This window comes from Tachyglossus aculeatus, chromosome 8, assembly GCF_015852505.1.
Source record: "Tachyglossus aculeatus isolate mTacAcu1 chromosome 8, mTacAcu1.pri, whole genome shotgun sequence".
Lineage (NCBI taxonomy): Eukaryota > Metazoa > Chordata > Mammalia > Monotremata > Tachyglossidae > Tachyglossus > Tachyglossus aculeatus.
The window spans coordinates 782,245-804,866 of NC_052073.1; the positions used below are offsets into that span (position 1 = coordinate 782,245).

The window sequence follows — 22,622 nt, forward strand, 5'->3', positions numbered from 1 at the left end:
AGAATAGAATGGTGGTGTGGATGTATGGATGTATGGATGGATGGATGGATGGATGGTTGGAAAGATTAACTAGTTTATCAGCCCTGTAATGCATCTTGCAGCATCTCACCTGCAAAGAGAGCCACATTGGTCTGCCTGGCGTCAAACGGACACCGTGCCAAGCCACTGATTTCTTCCCCATCGTACTCCAGGGTGTTCAACTGAGGGAGGAAAACCTAAGGCTAGTATCCAACTAGCCACTGTCTTCTGTTAGCATGCTGCAGGAATTCTAGGGATAGGCAGAAAGACAGGCGGAAGGACGGACAGACAGACCCATTGCTGGCCCCTCCACCCCACTGGGGAGGTGCTAGAGAGCCTGGCGCCTTACCCGGTAGTATCGGCACATGGGGTTGAAGGCATTCGTGCCGCAGACAAAGACCATCTCGTCGTTCCTCGGGACAAACACCTTAATGAAGTTGTGGCATTCATCCTGGGAGGAGGCCCATGCATCAGCCCCGGGGAGGGTCTGGCCTCCAACCGCCAATGCCTCCTCCTCCTCCTCCCCTGCCTCCCACCCACCTCCATGACCCCCAGCCCGGGAATATTGGCCCCAGGTAAACTCACCCTGTGCTTCCCCTTCATGGCACAATTCTCTCGGTCCTGCTGCCTCGATCGCCACACCAGCTTCTATGCAGAACAAAAGTTGGCCCCTCGGGGTCGATCGAGTGACCAAGAGGGGTGGAGAGGGGTGGGCACGCGAGCAGGAGAAAATCAAGTCCGTCGTGACCACTCACCTTGTGTGGAATGATGTCAGCTTTGGGCTCTTCATTCAGGTTCACCGTGTAAACTTGATCCCTGTGGGTATTAGAGAAGCTGCAGGGTCACAGATGGGGTCACGGATAGGTCATGGGTGGGGTCATAGCCAGGATCATGGAGGTCATGGCCATGTCACAGACAGCGTTATGGGCCAAATAACAGTCGGGTCACATGTTCCCACCTTATGCTCTGTGCCCCCAACCTATGCCCTCCCACCACATGCTCCTGCCCCATGGTTCCCACTCCATGCCCCCATCCCTGGGAGGGAGTTACCGGCCTGCGATGAACAGAGTATCTCGGATCTTCACCATCAGCTGAAAGTCCAGACGGTGCTGAGACTCGTTGCCAGAAGGGCGTCCCCTGAACACCGGATACTGCTGGGTGTCTGCAGGGAGAGTGGCCATTCCATCACTTGGGGCCACCGGCTCCATCACAGGGGGCCAGCAGCAATGGCCACAGCAGCAAGAGGAGGTATGGATTGACTGGGCGACCATGGTTGGTGTGGGATTTTGCTGCACTCCTCTCACAGTAGTCTGGATGCCCCTGAACAGTAATGGCAAAGGGCAGGAGACGGGCAGGGGAGGGGGAGGGAAAGGGTGTGGTGGGCATGGTGCAAGAACGAGAAAGAGAGGAGCAGGAGCAGGATGGGATGGAGCAGGAATGGGGCAAAAGAAGGGCAGGAGCAGGGCAGGAGGGAAGGATCTTTTCTACCCTACCTGCTTTCCAGGGGACAGCCAACGATGGTCCGGCCCCATCCAAGCCAAGCCCCGTGGGGTGGGGCAGCCCTGGAGCCTGGAATCTGGATTTGGTGGGGGGGACTTCGGGACCCCATGCAGCCCCTATAAAAGGGGGCGGAGGGGCCAGAGGGCCCAGGTCGACCCCTGCCTCCCAGCGCCCCTGCCCTGAGCACTCACAGACAGAGTCCACGGCATTGATGGGCTCCTCATCTTCAGGAAAGCTGGCGGCCCAGAGCCGGGAGACAGCAAGCAGCGTGGTCCAGGCCTGGAGCAGGAGGAGCCTCATGGCTGGCTCGGGTCTTCGGGGGAGGACGGCAACTAGGGGCTCCGGGCACGGTGCCTGGTGCAGGAGAATGGGAGAGAGGGAGCTCTGAGGCTTGGCCGGCCGGGTTAAATGGGCATCACTCCTGTTAGAGTTAGCCAGCCCCCGGGGCTCCCTTGGCAGCGTAGGTCCAGCAAGCACAGGAGCACAGCTGGCACAGGGGGTGCAGGAAGCCCAGAGCCCCTGTGGGCACAGCCAGCAAAGGGGTGCAGCGGACACACTGGAGGCAGTGGAGGGGCCACAGCCACAGCCGACATGGTAGGGGTAGCCCCAGGGGTGAGCGCCAGGCTGCCAGAGGGCAGAGGTTGGGCAGGTTTAGGGAAAGGGATGAATGTCATCGTGGCGAAAACAATGGCACATCCGTGGGAGCAGAGAGAGAAATGCAGCTGCCGACTCAGCAAGGAGATCGGGGAAGTGGGATTGGAATTTTAATGAAACCACAATCTCCTTCCCTTCCCCTCCACGGCCACTGGAGCCGGCCAAGCCCTGTTCCTGTCCGGTCCGACTCTGGACCTGCCCCAGCTGCGGACTTGCCCACCAGCCTCAGTCTCTCCCCCACCGTCGACCCCAGGGAACAGCACTGCCGTTGTCATGAGCCCCCGGCCAAGGCTCTGCTCCCTCAGGCTCCTCCCTGCCATGTGGGTCCCTCCCACCCCCTACCCGGAGGACATAGACCTGCCGCTTCAGAGCCAATCAATCAATGGCACGTACTGAGCATGACTGTATGCAGAGGACTGGGAGAGCACAATACAGTAGAATTGGGAGAAACGATCCCTGCCCTCAAGGAGTTTACAGTCGAGTGGGAACAAAGGGCCCAGCATTCCCAAGACCCAGTTACCCAGAACATCTGGCCCGGGCTGAGAGTCAGCTGGGGGGCCATAGGGATTGGAGGGAGCATTCACTCCCACTCCAAAACACCTGTGCCGCTCTGCTTTCTGCATCACATCCACTCATCACCCCCAGTGGCCACCGCACACAGAGTCTCCATCCCCATGACATTCACTGTGATGCTCAGACTGTGACACTTAGACCCCTGTCACCCTGACACACTGACCATCCTTCACTGTGACACTCAGATTCCCTTCACCCCACCCACTGATTATCTTTCACTGTAACACTCCCACTCTGTGACACTCCAAAAACGGACCATCTTTCATTGTGACATGCTGACCCACCTGTCACAATGCTGTCACTGTGTCACCCTGACCCACCAACTGTCTTTCACTGTGACACTCTGATCTCCATCACCCTGGTACATCTACTTACCTTCACTTTCGACATTCTGACCCACAGGCCTTCCTTCACTGTGACAGTCTGATCCTCTTCACCCTGACCCACTGACCTTCCTTCACACTCTGACCCCACGTTGAGTTCAACCCAGTATCTCCATGAAAGGCTGACCCTGGAACCCTGAGATGCCAACACTACCAAGGTGAGAGACTCACCACCCATGGCTAAGGTACTGATCTGCACGACAACAGAGAAACACTGAACATCATTGCTGGGAGAGACTGAGAGCCATCACAGGGGAGACCAGCCATCTGTGAGTGAGACAGAGACCCCCCCCCATCACCGTGAGAGACCAAGTGACATCACCAGGAGAGACTGACCCCTCACTATCATAAGAGATCATGCTTTCACATGGGCCACTGATGACCAGGCCAGAGAGAGCCCAGCCCTGGCACTGCCCAGCCCTCATGACTGCCTCCTTGTGGCTGGGGGCATTCTGATGCAGCTCAGGGGCTTGGGCCACTGAGGGGAAGATCAGTCAATCAATCAATTGTATTTATTGAGCGCTTACTGCATGCAGAGCACTGTACTAAATGCTTGGGAGAGGACCATAACACAAAGGCAGCATGGTCTAGTGGATAAAGCACAGGCCTGGGAGTCATAAAGACCTGGGTTCTAATCCCAGCTCTGCCACTTGTCTGCTGTGTGACCTTGGGCAAGTCTCTTCACTTTTCTGTGCCTCGGTTCCTTCCTCTGTAAAAGCAGCATTAAGACTGTGAGCCCCACTTGGAACAGGGACCAAGTCCAATCTGATTTGCTTGTATCCACCCCAGTGCTTAGTACAGTGCCTGACACATGGTAAGTGCTTAACACCACAGTTATCATTATTATTATTATTATGAGTTGGTGCTCACAGCCAGTTTACAATCTTGGTGGGGAGCGGGGGCCAGGGCCTGAAACCACCCTGGTCTCATCTCGAGTGCCCCAGCCCAGCCTCAAGGCAAAGAGAGAGTCCCGGAGGCAAGCACAGAAACCAGTGGGAGCTACGAGGTCCCAGCTGGATGGGGCTGGGGGCCCTGGCCCAGGCCAGTCTTGTTTCTGCCTGGGAGGGAGAGATGACCTTAAGTGCTTAGTACAGTGCTCTGCACACAGTAAGTGCTCAATAAATACGATTGAATGAATGAATGACCTGCTGACCTTCTGGTCAGACGCCTCACTCCCTGGGGAAGTGTGAAAGTGCATTTGTGAAGGCTGTTTGGCAATGATAATGATAATAGTAATAATAGTGGTATTTATTAAGCACTTGTTTGTGTCAAGTACTGTACTGAGCACTGGGGAAGGTACAAGAGCATCGGATGCAATTCCTGCCCCACATAGGGCTCACAGTCCATTTGGGTGTGAACTGTGTGCACTGCCCTGCCCACCAGGGCCTGGAGAGGACCGATGGGGCACGGACTGGGGTTGGACAGGGAGTGGGGACCCGGCTCAGACCCACCTGACATCTCCTATGGAAAGCCTGGTCGCCCAGCCAGGACAGTGCCCCTGGGCCGGGTGAGGCTGTGCAGGGCGCCCAGGCCATCCGGAGCCCCCTATCCTCTTCCCCGTCCTCTTCCCTGTCTTCTCCACTGTCCTCCTCCCTATCTTCTTCCGCGCTGTCCCCCCATCCTCCTCTCTGCTGTCCTCCTCCTCTCAAGCACCTACCGTGGGCAGAGCACTAAGAGCACTAACCTAAGTGCTTGTGTGAGTCCAGTAGAGTTAGTAGACTCAAGTGTGTACCCTCAGGGAGTTTACAATCTAGCGGGGGAGATAGACACGAAAACATTAGTGATGTGGGGTGGGGGAGAAGCAAGTGCTAAAGTGACAATTGGGGGAAATCGGGTGGGGGGATGAGCAATTAAACAGGGAAGACCTCCAGGAGAAAACAGGATTTCAGAAGTGCTTTGAAGATGGGGAGAGCACTGGTCTGCTGACGGTGAAAAAGGAAGGCAGTTCCAGGCAGAGGCGGGGGCGTGAGCACGAGGCCGCCGGCAGTGACAGCGGGAGAGACAAGAATGAAGTCCAGTGAGTAGGTTGGTTTGAGAGAAGCGAAACGAGCAGACTGGCGTTCACATTTGTGCTGCCTTTGCGGCTGTGGGTGGGGGTGTCCGCACCAGCCCTCTTGCTAACAGCACATGGGCGTGTGGTTGTGCACGGCTGAGAGCGCTAATACACTCATGCATCTGAACTGGTGCATGCAAAGGCGGGGGTGGACAGGTGGGCCTGTGCAGGAGGACCCGCGTGGAGGTGAACGCATGCTCCAAGCTCCCTTCTGAGTTATTAAGGGACACCAAAGACTAACAGATGAGTCCAAGTGTGCCTCTCCGATTCAGAACCCCTCAGCCTGGACCCAGGAGTTCGGCAGAGTCCCGGGCCCCTCTGCTGGGGCCGAAATGCGTGGAGTTGGGGGTCTGAGAACCCCCCTCAATGGCACCGGTGGGCGGGGACACTCAGGCCGTCTCCTCTAGACTGTAAACTTATTGTGGGCAGGAAACATGTCTACCAACTCTGTTGTATCCTAGTCTTCCAAGCATTCAATAGAGTGCTCTGCACCCAGTGGGTGCTCAAGAAACACCATTGACTGCAGCAAGAAGTCACTAGCCTGGTTGACCCTGATTTTCTACCAAAGAAAGTAATAATAATTGCGGTATCAAGCACTTCCTATGTAACAGGTACCGTATTGAGTGCTAGGGGAGTTACAAAATAAGCAGTTCGGACACAGTCCTTGTCTCAGAAGGGCTCAGAGTCTGAAAGGAGGGAGATGAGGAAATTGAGATGCACTGAAAGGAAGTGACTGGTCCGGAGTCACACAGCGGTCAAGTGGTGTTGCTAGGACTAGAACCCAGCTCGTCTGACTCTCAGGGTCGGGCTCTCTCTACCGGGCCACGTTGCTTCCCCTATCTGTAATTTACTTTAATATCTGTCTCCCCGATATACTATATGCCCCAGGTCTTTTTCTGCGCCCGCTCAGGGGGCACGGGTCCCGGCCAGGGGCCGAATATTCGAGCGGTCCCAGCCCCGAGCAGCAGAGGCGACGTCCGACAGAGACGCCCCTGCACTGGCCGAGCTGGACCGCTGTCCACGTGGAGGGCAGTTTCGCGGGATCCCCAGGCCGGCGGGACGAGGGTGGGATGGTGCGGCGACGGGACCCCCGCGGACCCCTCAATTTCCCAGCGCCTCGTTTCCCAGAGACGGAGAAATCTGCCCAACCAATGGGAGGAGGCGCCTGGCGACGGTGATCCCGGCGGCCGTCCGGGGGGCTGCGACGGCACGGGGCCCGACGGGACGCTTCCCTTCCATGGGAAGCCGCCCCGGCTCCTCCACGCTCCTTCCCGCTGCCCGGCCCCGGGGCCACCCGAAGGCTCGCCACCCGCTGTGACCGAGGGCGGCCCCCTAGTCCCCTCCGCGCCCCCTCCTGCCTCCGCCCTCCCGGGCCTCCCCGCGGGCTGGCGTCTGGCCTGAGCGGCGCAGGGCGGCCCCTTCTCATTCCCGGCTCCGGGGGACTAATGATCAGCCCCAAGAGAGGGCCGTAGAACAGGAGCAGGGGCGAGCCGGGCTGGGACGAGCAGGGCTGGGCCTGGGGCGACCCTCCCTCTCTCCTTTCCGTCCAGGCAGAAGAAGCCCAGCTCCCCTCCCTCCCTCCTTCCTACCCTCCCCGGTGGGGCCGCCCGCCGAGAGAAGCACCGGGCGAAGGACCGGCCAAATAAAACAACTTCAGCTCCCTGGCTGTTCACTTCAGTTCCCGCTGCCAGACCGCGGTGCCGGGGGCGGGGGGCGGCGGGGGACGCCGGGGGGCGCCGCCAGCGGGGCCGTTCACTCTCGGGTGATCTCTGCGGCTCCGAACGGCCCCGAACGGGCCCCGAGGCCCGCGGCCAGAAGCCCGCTGTGGCCAAGGACGGGATGACGGATGAGTTACCCTCCGCGTCCGAGGAGGGAGGGAGAACGACATAAATTCACTTCGGGGTTGTTAAAATGCTAATCTGGGCGCGGCAACAAAGGCCGAATGGAAGGCGAGAGAGCTCGGGGCGCCGCGGCCTCCGGGGCCTGGGGGGCGAGACGTCTCAGAGCCCGGTCAGAATCTGCGGAACCAGGACAGAGGCCAGGAGGACACCAGGATAGAGCCCTCTAGCCCAGGGTACAGCCCCCTAGCCCAGGACGGAGCCACCTAGCCCAGGATGGAGCCGCCTAGACCAGGACAGAGTCCTTTCGTGCAGGGCAGAGCCCCCTCTCCCAGGACGAAGCCGTTTAGCCCTGGACGGAGCTCCCTAGCCCTGGAAGGAGCCCCCTAGCCCAAGGCAGAGCCCCCTAAGCCTAGGACGGGGCCTTAGAAGGAAGCAAGGATGGAGCCCAGGGCTTTGGGCATTATCAAGAAGGCTGAAATATGGGGTCTGCCGCCCCCCCTCCGGGTTCCCCTCCCCTGGCCCAAAGTCCCCCCAGTTCCACCCCTTCCGGGCTCCCTTCCTCTAGGACCACTCCCCCCAACCCCGCTTCGGTCTAGCCTTCAACTTCCCGGCCCTGAGCAGCATTGAGCCTCCACAGCGGGTCGGGAGCCAGGGTGGGCAGAGACCCCCGGGCCAGCCCGCGCCGCGAGCCTGGCTCCTGCCCTCCGGCCCCAGACCACTGCGAGGAAAGGCCCGGACACGGCTCTCCAAGACCCCTGAGCGCCAGCTATCCCCGCCGCGACGCCGGGGCTAGACCGGGCCGCCCGCCCTCCCCCACGGGGATGGTGGGGGATCCGACCCCAAGGGTCCGAGCAGGCCTCAGGGAGGACGGCGGCTGGGTCCTGCCCACCACTGGCCGGGCAACTGCATCAGGCTGGCTTCTGGCTGGACTCTACCCTCTCTGGGGCAGTTGACTTAACCCCTATCCACGGTTGGGCCCGTCTTCGTCAGTGGAGGTGGACAGGCCGGGGGCTGGCGGGGAGACCAATTCGCCCAGTGAGGGCGAAACGCACCGCCTCAGACTCCCCCAAACCGGGCAGGTACCTCCGCGGGGGGGGGGGGGGGGGGCGGTGTCTCCAGGCCAGGAGCGGAGACCTGCGGCGCAGGGGGCGAAAAGGGGATCGGGCCGCACTCATGGGGCTGGCTCTGTTCTGTTCTGTTAGCAAACTTGCCCGACAAACTTTCCTCGCGCGGGGCGGGCGAGCAGGCAGGCGGATGGGGCGACGTGTGGCGGAAAAAGCCCAACTAAAGGTCCGGCCGGCCTCTCCAGCCTCTGCCTCTCCCGCTGTCCCCAGTAGAGGCAGACCCCGGGGACCTGAAAGGCGCCCCCCCCGCCCCCCGGCCCAAGGCTGGGGTTTTGGCGGGGGGTCGAGGGGGCTCGGGACAATTCCCTGCAGCCCCCTAGGTGGCCACCCTCTCCGAGGACACCCCCGCCGTCCTTTAAGGCGTTCTCCGAGCCGCGGGGCCGCGATGCTCCCTGAGGGAACTTCGGGGTATCAGTCAGACAGGCGGTGATCTGGCAGACAGGCCCCGCCGTACACACCGGCTGCTCTGGCGTCGGGGACGGGAGCAGGAGACTCCCCTCCCCCAGCCGCCCAACCTTTTGCGAACGGGGGTCCCAGCTCTGGTCCAGGGGCTCCCAGGACCCTCCTCCCCGTTCCGCAGCGGGGCTCCGACGTTTGGGGGCTAGGGGCGACCTGTCAAACCCGTTAGCTCCGCGGGGGTGCGGGCCAGGGAGCGGTCCCTCCGGGGAAAGTTCCCTTCTCGCTCCTGCACCGGCCCTGCGGGCCGCCCCGCCAATGTCCGTTCTGCACGTCCCCTGCCCCCCGCGGCCTCTCTCCGGTTCGGGTCCTGTGCCCCCCGCCCCCCTGCGCCCCCGCCCGCGCCCGGGGGGCGGGGGAGAAAGTTACAGCCCAGGGGGCGGGGGGTTGTCTTTCCCCCCCTCCCGGTCCCTCCGGGGAAGGAAGGGCTCCGGGGGAGCGGGAGGATGGTGAGCGGCAGCCGCGCTGAACACACGCCCGGGCCGGACTAACAGGTAGCCTGGGGCCGGGGACAGCGGCTCTCCGGTTCGCACCCGCCAAGCGCAGGGGGTCCCGGGGTCGGGGGCGGCTGGGCCCGGGGGTCTCCGGCGGCTCCGACCAGCCCGGCCGCGCCCGTGACCTCTGGCCCCGGCCGATGGGATCCTGCGGACCGGCCTCCTGTCTGGGGTGGGGGGGGAGGCCTCAGGGCTGAGGGGGGCGCGGGGGGTCCGGGGCGCGGCCTTACCTCCCGGGGGCGGCGGGCGGCGGGGGCAGCGCCCGGAGAAACGAGGGGCAAAGCCGCTCCGGCGGCGGCTCGGCTCCCCCGGAATAATCCACCGGGCGCGGCCGGGGCGAGCCGGGGCCCAAGACGCGGAGCCCGGGCTGGGGGCGCGCCCGGTCCATCCCCGGTGGGACGGCCTGGAGGGCCGGAGAGAGGTGCCGGGGACGGAGGCTGCAGACCCGGACGGCCACCCGCCCACCCCGGCCACCGGGCAGCTGAGAGCAGGGGCCCTGCCCGAGCGCCGGCGGGGGGCGGGGGGCGGGCAGGGCCGGGCTGGGGGGTGGAGGGCGGGGGGCAGCTCCCCTCACTGGCTGCCCCCGCCCCCGCCCCGCCCCGGCCCGGCCCCTCCCCAGGCCGCCTGTGACCCCGCCGTGGCCTCCCCTGCTCCTCCTCCTCCTCCTCCCCTCCCTCCTCTTTCTTTTCCCCCTCCGGCCGGGGCTCCGACAGGGCGGAGGGAGGGAGCGAGCGTGCTCGTGCTTGTGGCGCGCGCCCGGGTAGACGCGCGTGCGCGCTGCGCTCATCTCCCCCGCGCCCACCTCTTAGGCTCGCTCCCTCCGGTCAGCGCCGGGCCGGGCCGGGCCGGGCCGGGCCGGCTCCGCACATCCCGAGGGTCTCTCCCGCCGCTCACCGCCCGCCGCCCACCGCCCAACAACTTCTGACAGAGTTTGGGGGCGGAGGCGGGGGACGGCGGCCGTGCCAACGTATGTAACAGATTCCTCCGCCGCCCCCCCTCACCCCCACAGATACTCTCATTCACACACACAAATTCAGGCACACGCAGACACATACACGCTCACGCTTATAGACACACATTCACCCACTCACAGACATAGATATCCCTGCCTCATATAAAGACATCAACACACACACCAAAATAGACACCTTTGCACACACAGATACAAAAGCACACACATACACATAGATGTCCTTGTACACACAGACACAATCACACACACACACTTGCACAGATATAGATACCCTTTCACACTCATATAGACGCATTTACACAGGCACACCAGACACATACACACACTCGCTGTAAAACCCCGAAGCAAATCGGCAGCGGAGGGAAGACACAATGAGAAGAACACAAGTCGTCGCGCTTCTAAAAATCTCCTTACTGCTGGGGACAGAGTCCTTACACCAGCCCGGAGTAATTTCTCAGGCTAATGAATCAGTTCCTCACACAGAGGCGTTTGGTGTGAAATGCTGCTGGAGAAAGAAAATGTCCTTGAAGTGACATCACTTGATGTCCCTGTCAGGGAGGAGGGGGACAGAGGAGCTCCTTTTCCTGCCTAAAATCATTTGGTCTTCACACCTTTCCCTGCTCCCCTTCCCCGTTTCCCCCATCCGCCCCCGTGGCTCCCCACTCCACTCTCTGACCTCTCCTCCCCATTCCCCACTCTCATCACCCCCTGTTCTTTCTTCGATCCCCTCACTCCGCTCCCCCCACCTAGCTCCACAATTCCCCCAGCCCTCTCTTGAACAGCCTTGTCGGACCCATTTCCAGTTGAAACCCTTACCTCTTAATCAGAGCCCCTTCACCCTCCCTCCCACACTACATTTACACACACCCACTCACACACATGCTGATGCTCTTCTAAGCTCCTTGAGGGCAGGGAACATGTCTTGAGCAAGTCTTGGTGAACTCTCTGAAGCACTTCATACAGTGTATTGTGTTAAGCTATTGAATGATGACTACCAACACAATGCACACACACAATCCCATATGCATGACATACTAATGACATGCCAACACACATGCATTCAGGACCCACACTTACTGTGTGCCAAGGGTTGTACTGGATGCCTATTTGTGACAGAGTGATGTACGTGATGCTTACTTTGTGCACAATATTTTATTGGGTGCCTTGAGTGTCAGAGCACTGTATTGGGTGCCTACTGTGCGCTAGGGGCTGTATTGCACACCTATTATGCTCAGAACTCTGAAAATCAGCTCTGCTGGGCTACCTGTCTGCTTTGAATATTTTTCTTGGGACTCAGAATTGAGGTATGTTTGTCTGACATCATGAAGCGGATCCAGAACTACCTGCACTGGGGGCATCACCAAAGGGAGCTCTTTGCCCCCACAGCTCGGGCCCAGGAGTCACCAGCCTCATTGCCTCCACACCTGGAACCTGGGATCACTGCCCTATTGCCCCCACAGGTGGGGCACAGGGTCATAGCACAATTACCCCCACAGCTGGGTCTTGGTGTCACCACTCCATTGTTCCCACAGCTGGTGCCTGAAGACATCAGTCCCATAACCTTTATACCTGGGACCTAGGGACACCTGCCTCATCATTCCACAGCTGGGGTTTGGGGTCATTCATTCATTCAATTAATTCAATCGTATTTATTGGACACTTACTGTGTGCAGAGCACTGTACTAAGCACTCGGAAAGTACAATTCGGCAACATACAGAGACAGTTCCTACCCAGCAACGGGCTCACAGTCTAGAAGTCATTGCCTCATCACCCCTAGAACGGGTACCCGGGGACACTGGCCCTATCACTGCCACAACTGGGATGGGGGGCACCGGCCCCATCACTCCTACAGCTGGGGTTTGGAGCATCACCCCATCACCCCCACAGCAGGGACCTGGGGATACCGCTATCACCTATCACCCTATCACCACTACAGCTGGGACTCGGGGGCACCAATCCCATTGCTCCCACAGTTAGGGCTCAGTGTCATCACCCCATTACCCCAGAGGGGGGGCCGGGGGATACTGGCTTTATCACCCACATCTTGGACGTGGGGGCACTGGACCCATAACCTACCACAGCTGGGGCTCAGAGTCATTGCCCCAGCACCCCCACAGCAGGGACCCCAGGACACTGGCCCCATCACCTCCACAGTTGGGGCCTGGGGACACCAGCCCCACTGCCCCCACAGCTGGAGCCCAAGGACATTACTGGGAGCTGGGTCCAGTGCACAGGGGGTTGGCTTTCAAGAAATTTACAAGTTGCTGGAGGAGACAACCCAGAGCAGCTGGGAGAACCAGCAGACCCAGAAGGGTTTGAACGGACCCATAGACGAGAGACCAGGCTGGGGTGTTGATGGGGAGAATCTCTTTCCCGATCGTTGCCAGTCTGACTATTTCTCCCTCCCCATTCATTCATTCAGTCAGTCAATCAGTCATATTTATTGAGCACTTACTATATGCAGAGTACTGTATTAAGCTCTTGGGAGAGTACAATATAACAATAAACAGACATATTGCCCACTCACAATGAGCACCTGTTCCCACCCGCTGTGCTTTCCCATCTTCTTCTCCCCCACCCACCTCCGGAAAGTACAGGGGCCGACAGGAGTGTAGAATGGAGACTGGACAGATCCTACCACCCCTCCTTCCCACTACCACCTCCCCCCCCCCCCCCCCCCGCTAAAAGCCTCCCGGGTGCAGCACTCCAAAGACAAACAATCTGGATAATACAGGATCGCAGGCCCCAGGGAATCCTGTGTAAAGGATCAATCCTCCCTGGCTGCCCCGCCCAACAATCACAGCCTGAGGGTTCCTGTCTGCTCTGAATTATCCTGACAATTTCCAGTGTGGACCCTACTGGATAAGGTCTGAAAGCCTGCTCTACTGGGGCTTCTGGGAGGTTAATTGGCCACAAGGAGTGGGAGCAGGCCAGTGGTGTCTGGAGTTTCCCTCGAGGATATCAGAGCCCTCCCCTTCCATCCTGGCCCAGCATGGCTGCCCACAAAGAAAATCTTCTCTTTCAAGCTGTTTGAGGGCATTGGCCCTAACCAAGCCTCCAGTGCCCCAGCAAGAGATGCCACTGACCCAGGGTCCGTACTTCTGAGTCCCCACCCCTACACGGCCCGAGTGACTTCCACCTGGCAGTCCCCTGTTGTCAATCACCATGTGGCCCATGCCTCGGGAAGACAGACGTACGATTAATTGACGGAATCAGCCCAGTCTCCTCTTCTCAATCCCTGACTATCCCCAGTGACCCAGCACAGGCCATCCAACATCCCTAACTTTCCCCTTTCCAACCCTGCAGAGAGGTGGAGATAGAGGTGGGGAGACGAATGTGGTCAGAGAAAGGAAGTGGGGAGTATGGGGAGCTATTTGGGGATCAGGGCTCGGGGCTAGCGAACCAGATGTGAGCTGTCCAACTCTGACAGCACAGGGAAAATCAATACCAATTAGATGGGAAAGAGGTCAGTTTCTGTGTGCTGGAGGTGGGAATCAATAATTTAATCAATCAATCAACTTATCACTGAGCACTTACTGTGTGCAGAGCACTGGACTAAGTGTTTGGGAGAGTACAATAAAATAATGGCCTAATGGAAAAAGCAGAAGCCTGGTAGTCAAAAGACCTGGGTTCTAATCCTGACTCCACCACTTGCCTGGTGTGTGACCTTGGGCAAATCATTTAACTTCTCTGTGCCTCAGTTTCCTCATCTGTAAAATGGGGGGGTCAATACCTGTTATCCCTCCTGCTTAGACTGTGAGCCCTAGAGGGAAAGGGACTGTGTCTGACCTGATCATCTTGCAACTCACCCAGCACTTAGTACAGTGCTTGTCACATAGTAAGTGCTTAACAAATTCTACAGTGATTATTGTGAGAAATGATAGTCGTAATCAGTGCCCTCAAGGAGCTTATGACAGCACATAATACAATTCCCTCATGGATGCTATTGGTCTCAGTCGTTAAACTGGACAAAGCATCTTTCTCCTCAAAATTCTATTTCATATTATCTTCCCGCAGCCTTGGGTAGGAGTCAGGGTCCATATCAATCAATCACATTCACTGAGAGCTTACTAACTGCGTGCAGAGCACTGTACTAAGCGCTTGGAGGAGTACAATACAACAGAGCTGATGGACATGTTCTCTGCCCACTATGAGCTTACAGTGTAGAGGGGGAGACAGACATTAATATAAATAAATTAAGGATATGTGCATAAGTGCTGTGAGGCTGAGGGAGGGGTGAATAAAGGGTGCAAATCCAAGTGCAAGGGTGACTCGGAAGGGAGTGGGAGAAGAGGAATTGAAGGCCTAGTTGGAGAGGGCCTTGTGGAGGACATGAAGTTTTGAAGGTAGGGAGAGCGATCATCTGTTGGTTATTTAGAAGGAGGGCATTCATAATTCATTAATCAGTCAATCAATCCTAGAACCCAAATGGGATGGAACTTCTGGACACAGAGGTGTTAGGGTAGGAGGGTGTACTACTAGCCCTGAGTGGCAGTTTCCTCATCTGTCAGATGGTCCCAGAAGTTCTGCCATCAGAGGAGGGGGCCATGGCAGGAGACAGAGACCCATGCCATGGAGAAGCAGGGTCTGGGACTTTGTCTGAGCTCACCATCCTCGCCGAGCCCCAGCTCAGCCAGCAGGATCGATAGCCGGAGTGGCATGGGGCCTGGAACGCCAGAATAATGCTGTCTGCTCAGGGCCATTAATTAATAATCAGTGCAGCCAGCCTCAGCCTGGCATGTCCCACTAGCGTCAACTGGAGTTTTGGCTGTGAGCAGTGAAGTCACTTATCATCGACATCGCCAGCGTGGATGTGTCTTGCTGTATGCAGAGGGTTGTATTGGATGCTTACTGAGACAGAGCACTGTGCTGGGTACCTACTGTGTGCAGACCACCCTACTGGGCATCTGCTTTGTCAGAGCACTGTTCTGGATGCCTACTGGGTGCTGAGGGCTTTACTGGATGCCTGCTGTATTGAAGCACCTATTGCTTCAGAGTGCTGTACTGGGTGCCTACTGTGTCAGAGTACTCTATTGGATGCTTCCTTTGTGTAAAGTATTGTACTGGGCACCTACTTTGTCAGAGTTCTGTACTGGGTGCCTACTTTGTAGAGCACTGTGCTGTGTGCCTTCTTTGTGTTGAGGCTGTACTGGACACCTACTACATGTGTTGAGGCTGTCGTAGGTGTGTTTACACCTACTAGATGCCCAGAAACCTTGTGGGCAGGGAATATGTCTGTTATATTGCTTTACTGCGCTCTCCTAAGCACTTAGTACAGTGCTCTGTGCAAGGTAAGTGCTCAATAAATACGACTGACTGACTGCAAGTCTCCACTGGGCATTGTGGCTGAGATGCAATTAGGGAATTGAAAACATTTGCCCAACATCGTGAAGCAGATCCAGAACCACCGGGCCAACCCTGGATTTTGCTGCCATAAGCCAGATGCCAACTGGAGCCGGGGGAACAGGGTCCGGCCATGGTTTCCTAGGAAGGCGTGGAGTTGCCAGCCAGCGGCAGGGGTTTGGGTGACAGGGCTCAAGACACCGAGGGTATTGGTGGAGAGAGATATGGGGAGAGGCTGGAGGGAGGCCGTGGGAGAGAGACAGGCTGCCATCTCCAGAGGACTCACCAGGCTGAGGGTGACAGCGGACTGTGGGTGGATGGTGGCCGAGCGGACACAACCCGCCTGGTGACTGAGCGCCAGGGTGGGCAAGGCAGCAGCACGAGAGAGAGAGCCCTGCCCTTCAGTGTCGGCCGCCAGGCTCAATGAACAGCTAATGAAAGCAGATTGTATTTAACGGATTTTAATATAAATTAACTTAATGATGACACATTCCAAACAGTACACTGAAAATCAGCCTGGAATAACAAGCTGACAGATGTTGGCATTTTTATTATTAATTATACATTTCATTATCATCTGATTATTGTCAAACATCATTTGACAGCAAAAATTGTATAAATGATTCATACCATTTGTCGTTTTGTTGAGAGGGACCGATGCGGGATTTATTAATGGAGGGATGAGGCTTGTCCAGCCCTGAGCCATCGGTCCATCTGCCCTCACCTGCCACCTCCTCCCTCCCCCTGCCACCACCACTGCCACTCCCACCTCTGCCCCCACCCTAGGACCCACTTCTGGTGCCAGGACCCTGGCTCAGACAACCCAATTTCATATAATAATAATAATGGTATTTGTTAAGTGCTTGCTATGTGCCAAACACTGTTCTAAACGCTGGGGTAGATACAAGGTAATCAGGTTGTCCCACGTGGGTCTCACAGTCTTAATTCCCAGTTTACAGATGAGATAACTGAAGCCCAGAGACGTTAAGTGACTTGCCCAAAGTCACACAGTTGACAAGTGGCAGAGCTGGGATTAGAACCTATGACTTCTGACTCCCAAGCTCTTGCCATTTAGTCACACTGCTTCTACAGGTCAGCGTATCATGAGGACGAACCAGAACCCTGGAGTGACCCTGATCAGCTGGTCCAAACCCCCGGCTCTGGACAGCAGACTGATGAACCCACCAGGACAGAAACAGCATGGCTTACTGGTTAGAGCATGTGCCTGGGAGCTGGAAGGGCCTGGGTCCTAATCCTGGCTCCACCACTTGTCTGCTGTATGACAGTGTTGGGCAATGTTATATTGTACTCACCCAAAAGCTGAGTACAGTGCTTTGCATGCAATAAGTACTCAATAAATACAATTAAATGAATGAATGAATGAATGAATGAATTCACTTCACTTTTCTGTGCCTCAGTTCCCTCATTTAAATAATAATAATAATGATTATGGTATTTGTTGAGCACATACTATGTGCCAGGCACTGTACTAAGTGCTGGGGTGAATACAAACAAATCGGGTTGGACGTGGTCCCTGTCCCACATGGGGCTCACAGTCTCAATCCTCATTTTAAAGATGAGGTTACTGAGGCCCAGAGAAGTGAAGTGACTTGCCCAAGATCACACTGCAGACAAGTGGCAGAGCATGACTGGAACAATAATAATAATAATAATGTCGGTATTTGTTAAGCGCTTACTATGTGCCAAGCACTGTTCTAAGTGCTGGGGTAGATACAAGGTAATCAGGTTGTCCCACGTGAAGCTCACAGTCTTCATACTCATTTTATAGATGAGATAACTGGGGCACGAGAAGTGAAGTGACTTGCCTAAGGTCACACAGTGGACAAGTAGCAGAGCTGGGATTAGAACCCATGACCTCTGACTCCCAAGCCCGTGCTCTTTCCACTAAGCCACGAACCCCTGACCTTCTGATTCCCAGGCCCATGCTTTATCCATTACGCCATGCTGCTTCTCTGGGACATGTGGGACAAGGACTCTGTCCAACTTGACTGCTTTGTATGTACCCAGCACTTAGAATAATGCCTGGTACAGAGTAAGCGCTTAACAAATATCATTAAAAAAAGACAGGAGGATTTGGCCTTCTTCCCAGGGGTTATTGCCGCTGACCCCAGGCCACTGCCCTCCCCCAGGCTCCACCCAGATCTGTGGTTTGTTTCAGGGGCCTTTCTTCAATCCCCAGGGGAGAGGTCGGCTGTCGGAGGCAAGGCTAATGGAGACAACCAGTCATTTAACAGTATTGACCTAGTGCTACTGTGCGGAGGGCACTGTACTGAGCACTTAGGTTAGTACAATAGAGTCAGTGCACCTGATTCCAGCCCTCCTGGGGCTTTCAATCTAGTAGGGGAAACAGACATTGAAACAAATTACAGCTTACTGGTAGGGGAGGTAACTGAATGTAAGGATTTGTATGTAAGTTCTGTGGGGTGACGGTAGGTGAGTACCTAAATGCTTAGGGGGTACAGGACCCAAATACATAGGTGATGCATCAAGGAGGGAAAATAGGGTTAAGAGATTCTAGATTAGTCAGGGAAGACTTCATGAAAGAGATGGGATTTTAATAGGCCTTTAGTAGATAGGGAGTGGCTTGTCTGTTGGATATGAAGGGGTAGGGAGTTCTAGGGAGGAGGAAGGGAGTAAGCAAAGGGTCGATGGTGAGGGAGATGAGAGCAAGGCGCAATGGAGAGGTTGGTATTACAGGAGCAAAGCATGTAGGCTGAGAGAAAAGCGAGGAGAACCCTAGGGGAGAGACTGCCTTAAAGCCCATAGACAGGTGTTTCTACTTGAGCTGGAAATGAACGGGCAACTATTGGAGGTATTTGAGGAGTGGGGAGATGTAAGCAGAACGGTTTTTAGAAAAGCAATTCAGGCAGCAGCATGAAGAATGGACTGGAGGAGGGAGAGGCAGGAGGCAAGGAGGTACACAAGGAGACTGATGTGGTAGTCGGGGCAGGATATGACAAGTGCTTGGGCCAGCATGGTGGCTGTTTAGATGGAGAAAAAAGGGAGGATTCTAGAGATATTGTGAAGGTCGAACCGACACGATTTTGTGACTGGAGCCAGGGCTGGAGCCGGTTCTGACTGGGACAGAGCAGGGACTGATTGGGCCGGAGCCAGGGTCTGGGTTTAAAATGTCCTCAGATTCCAGTGGGTGGAGGGGGCGGTTAGCTACAAAATGGAGACAGGCGCTTTGGGGAACCCTAACCCACTCCTTTCCTGTATTTAAAAATAGCAATGTGAATGCGCTCAGCCCCCGAAATTCCCCTGTTTTACTGGCTCAGCTTTGGCAAGGGATGTGTGTGTAATTACAGTTTGTCTTCCGAATCCAACTGGAAACTTTATAGGCGAATAAATCTCAGTTAAATGTGCAGTCGGGAGAGGAGGAGACTGGAGATTTTACTGGGGGCATGCGCAGGGCCAGACTGTGCCCCGCCGCTCCCCCCTCCCCACCACACCCCTGCTACGGGTTCAGGGCCCAGGGATATGCCCCCAAAGCCCCTACGTTGATTTTGATGCTATTGATGTCTATCTACTTGTTTTGTTTTGTTGTCTGTTTCCCACTTCTAGACTCTGAGCCCGTTGTTGGCTAGGGATTGTCTCTATCGATTGCTGAATTTTACTTTCCAAGCGCTTAGTACAGTGCTCTGCACATCATAAGCGCTCAATAAATACGACTGAATGAATGAATGAATGAATGAATGACTCTGACTCTGGCCAAACCATATTCCTGTTACCTGAGGTCTCTACTGACTCCCCCCCTCACCCTGCAGAGGTGTTCAGGGGACTGAGGCTGCTTCAGCACTGGGAGGGGTCCAGATGGAATAAAATGACTTCCCTGGATCCACCACGAAGCTTCCCCAAATCAGGAAAGGGAATTGACTCCTCTTGGCTATTTGTCTTTTATTGGGTCCCCCCTCACTCCCCCCACGAACCATCCTCCCCCCACGCCTCCCTCTGTCCTCTGGTTCTCCGCCTCTCAGCTCCCACAATGGGCCAGCTGGGGCCCGGGACTAAGGACACGGACTTCTCCATCCAACCCACCGGGATCACACATCACCCTCAGGCCCGCTCTGATTTGGCTTTTCTAAATATGGAAAAATGTCCTAATCCACTGGCTTTGAAACTTTAAGTCTGAACCTCCAACGAATCATTCTAGGACACACTGCAAGTCAATTCCTTGTGCCAAAAGGTTTGCTGAGCCCATTTTTCATTCAGAACGCCCTGGCTCTGGGATATTGGCCTAGGCTTAACACACCTAGGGGTCCCTGAGGCTCCAATCAAACCACAAATGGGAATGGAAGGTTGCTCTGCCTTAAGGCAGATTGTTCAGAGGACATCAAAACTGTCACCACCACCACCACCTTCATCATCACCATCACCATCATCTCTACCACCTTCATTATCACTGTTCCCACCATCTCCACCACCACCTTCATTATCACCATCACCACCATCCCCACCATCTTTATCTTCACTGTGACCACCTTGCCACTATCATCTTCATCATTATTACCACCACTTTCATTCCATCATTCCCCAACACCACCACCATTACCTTCATATTCACTGTCACCACATCCTCATCATCACTACCACCACCACCATTTTCATTCCCATCATCTCCACTGTCACCACAACCACTCTCCTCAGACTGTTGTAGGCAGGGAATGTATCTGCTTATTGTTTTATTGCACTCTCCTAAGTGCTTAGTACAGTGTTCTCCACACAGTAAGAGCTCAATAAGTATGACAGAATTCATACTCACTGCCACCACACCTTCATTATCACTAACACCACCACCATCTTCATTCTCATCATCCCCCACTGCCTTCATATTGATTGTCATCAGCACCACCACCTCAATCATCATTGCCACCACTGTCTTCATATTCCCCATCATTAGCATCCCCATCACCTTCCCCATCACCAGCATCACCATCGTCTTCACCATCCCCAACCACTCTGACTCTTTCCTACTACCATAAACTCTTTCTGCCCCTGGTAGACTGCCTGCTGTGGATCTCCCCTGGCACCTGAGCCTCACTCGTTCCTAGGACTGCTCAGACTTCCCTTCACAATTTCTGGGTCTGGGCAGTTGACATTCAGCCCAGCTCACACCAGAGTGGTGGGGAAGACATCCCAGGCCTATGGGCTTGTGGGGGTGTGTGGGTGGACCGTTCAGAAACACCACCCATGTACTGCTACCCAGGAGGTGGATCCCGGGCAGCAGCAGGAAAATCTGGGCAACAGGGTCCGTCTGGCAGCAATCTCCTCTCCACCCCCTGGGGAGCCCTTGACTCTATGGGCTGCTCCTCTGAGGGTAGGATGGACCTTCCGGCAGGAGACCACAGTATCACACGGGAGCCAGTGATACTGGGGATTCAATTTCAGGGCCAATACAGAGGTCTTCTACTCCCAGGGCTTTGGGAGCAGGGAATTGGAGAGGAGGGAGCTTCCAGGTAGTTGCTGGGGAACTATGGTGGGAGCGGCGGAAGGGGTGAACTATGGGGGCTGTCTAGGAACCACCAGAATGTCACTGGGAGAGTTGTGGGGGGTGGGGAGGTGGGGGGGTGGTCTGGGAAAGGCCTCTGTGAGAGCTGTGGAGGAAACTACCATAAAGTCACTGGGAGAGCCTTGGGGGGCAGGGTGATGGTGGTGGTCTGGGAAGGGTCATTAGGAGAGCTGTGGAGGGAGTCACCAGGAAGTCACTGGGAGAGCCATGGGAGGAGTGTCAGGGGAGCTGCTGGAGTGGCAGAGTAATTAGCCAGCGAGGACCTCCTGTTTACGACTATTTATGCTTCTGAGCCCCGAGTGCCGTGGCATAATTCTGCTCGGTCTGATCAAGTGTAAATTACCAGGCGCCATCGGGAACCCAGCCAACACCGCAGCCCCAACCCTGCTCCAGCCCTTGGTGGAAAAAGGCCAGGGGACTGACCGACCTCACCACAGGGGTCCCTTGGCCGGTTTGGAGGGAGGGAAAAGACACCGAGGCCAGTGAAGCCCAGGTCTGTGGGTGACCGCTTTGGCTATAGGTGGCTTCCCTTCCTGTCTGGAGGCATCACCAGGCCTGAGAGACAATGACGTCCCCTTCAGGGACCAACTCTCAGCCCAATTGCCCAGGTGAGCCACTGGGAAGCCTGCGGAGCGATGGGGCAAGGGTTGAGGCAAGGGATGGGCTGCCACCAGCCACCCCTCACAGAATGGCAGGCTGGGTTCCCAAGAACTGTGGATTTAACCAGGGTAGGTAAGGGGGGGTGTGTGTGCCTCAGCGGACCGAGCCCCAACCAGAGATCAGGAGACCCAATTTGTCTAGTCCCAGCTCTGCCTTAGCCAGCTGGGTGACCCCAGGCAAGAGACTTCACTTCTCCGGGTCTCAGCGACTTCCTGTGTAGAATGGGGCTAAGGCCCTACTCTCCCAATCTCTCAGACCATGAGCACCATGGGGGCCAGAAAAGCTGGATCTGACTCAGCGAGGCTGGCGATAGGGGTGACATTGGAGATGCTACATGGGAGATGTGCAAGACAGGGGAATCCAACAGGAGGTAGCCCTGGAATCACCCACCATGCCTTCCCGGGGCTGATCTTGTCTGTGCCTCACCCCAGCTCAGCCAGGCAGCTTATCCCCATTTTACAGAGGAGAGAACCGAGACCCAGAGAGGTTAAGTGACTGGCCTGAGGTCACCCAGCTGTCCGGGGACAGAGTTGGGATTAGAACACATAGCTCCTGATTTCTGCCCCCGGGCTCTGCCCACTAGGCAACACTCTGCCTTGTTCTATGGCTACAAATATAGATGTAGGTCTGGTAGAGCCAGGCACTGATACAGCTATGGATAACTGGATTCATATTCAGACACAGCCATGGATAAAGATGCAGAGTCACATGATGAGGCTATAAATATGGATGCAGATGGGGATGTGGATGCAGATCCAGCCGTGAATGTGGATTGGTCAGAGTTGTAGATGGAGATCCAGAGGTGGAGGAGGAGGAACCCTTCCAAGTAGCACCAAGAAGTTACTGTTGCTGGGATGGTGGAATTACCACTTCTCTTCCAGGCTGCCTGTTCCCCCTCTGCCTCCCCTTCCCATTGAACTTTGAGTTCCTGATGGTGAGGGGCCCTATCCAAGCCTGGGGGAGAAACGTCTGAGACTAGGGATCATGTCTGAGCTCGGGGCAGATGGGTTCGAGCCAAG

At 56.3% G+C, this 22,622-nt stretch overlaps 1 protein-coding gene across 7 annotated transcripts in view; it reads right to left on the bottom strand.

Annotated features, from left to right (window-relative positions):
* Nucleotides 1–22,622, bottom strand: part of SEMA6D (semaphorin 6D) — an 84,190-nt gene that overhangs the window by 13,229 nt on the left and 48,339 nt on the right. For 6 of the 7 annotated variants that reach the window (XM_038750183.1, XM_038750187.1, XM_038750188.1 and 3 more), the window contains 6 exons: nucleotides 1,710–1,872; nucleotides 1,069–1,180; nucleotides 774–834; nucleotides 604–666; nucleotides 368–469; nucleotides 110–200 (listed from right to left, as the gene is read on the bottom strand). In XM_038750183.1, coding sequence (XP_038606111.1) covers nucleotides 110–200; nucleotides 368–469; nucleotides 604–666; nucleotides 774–834; nucleotides 1,069–1,180; nucleotides 1,710–1,818 — 538 coding nt within the window. In that variant the 5' untranslated portion in view covers nucleotides 1,819–1,872. Of the gene's footprint in view, nucleotides 1–109; nucleotides 201–367; nucleotides 470–603; nucleotides 667–773; nucleotides 835–1,068; nucleotides 1,181–1,709; nucleotides 1,873–9,326; nucleotides 9,554–22,622 lie in introns of those variants that run through there. The other variant, XM_038750185.1, reaches the window with a different exon arrangement.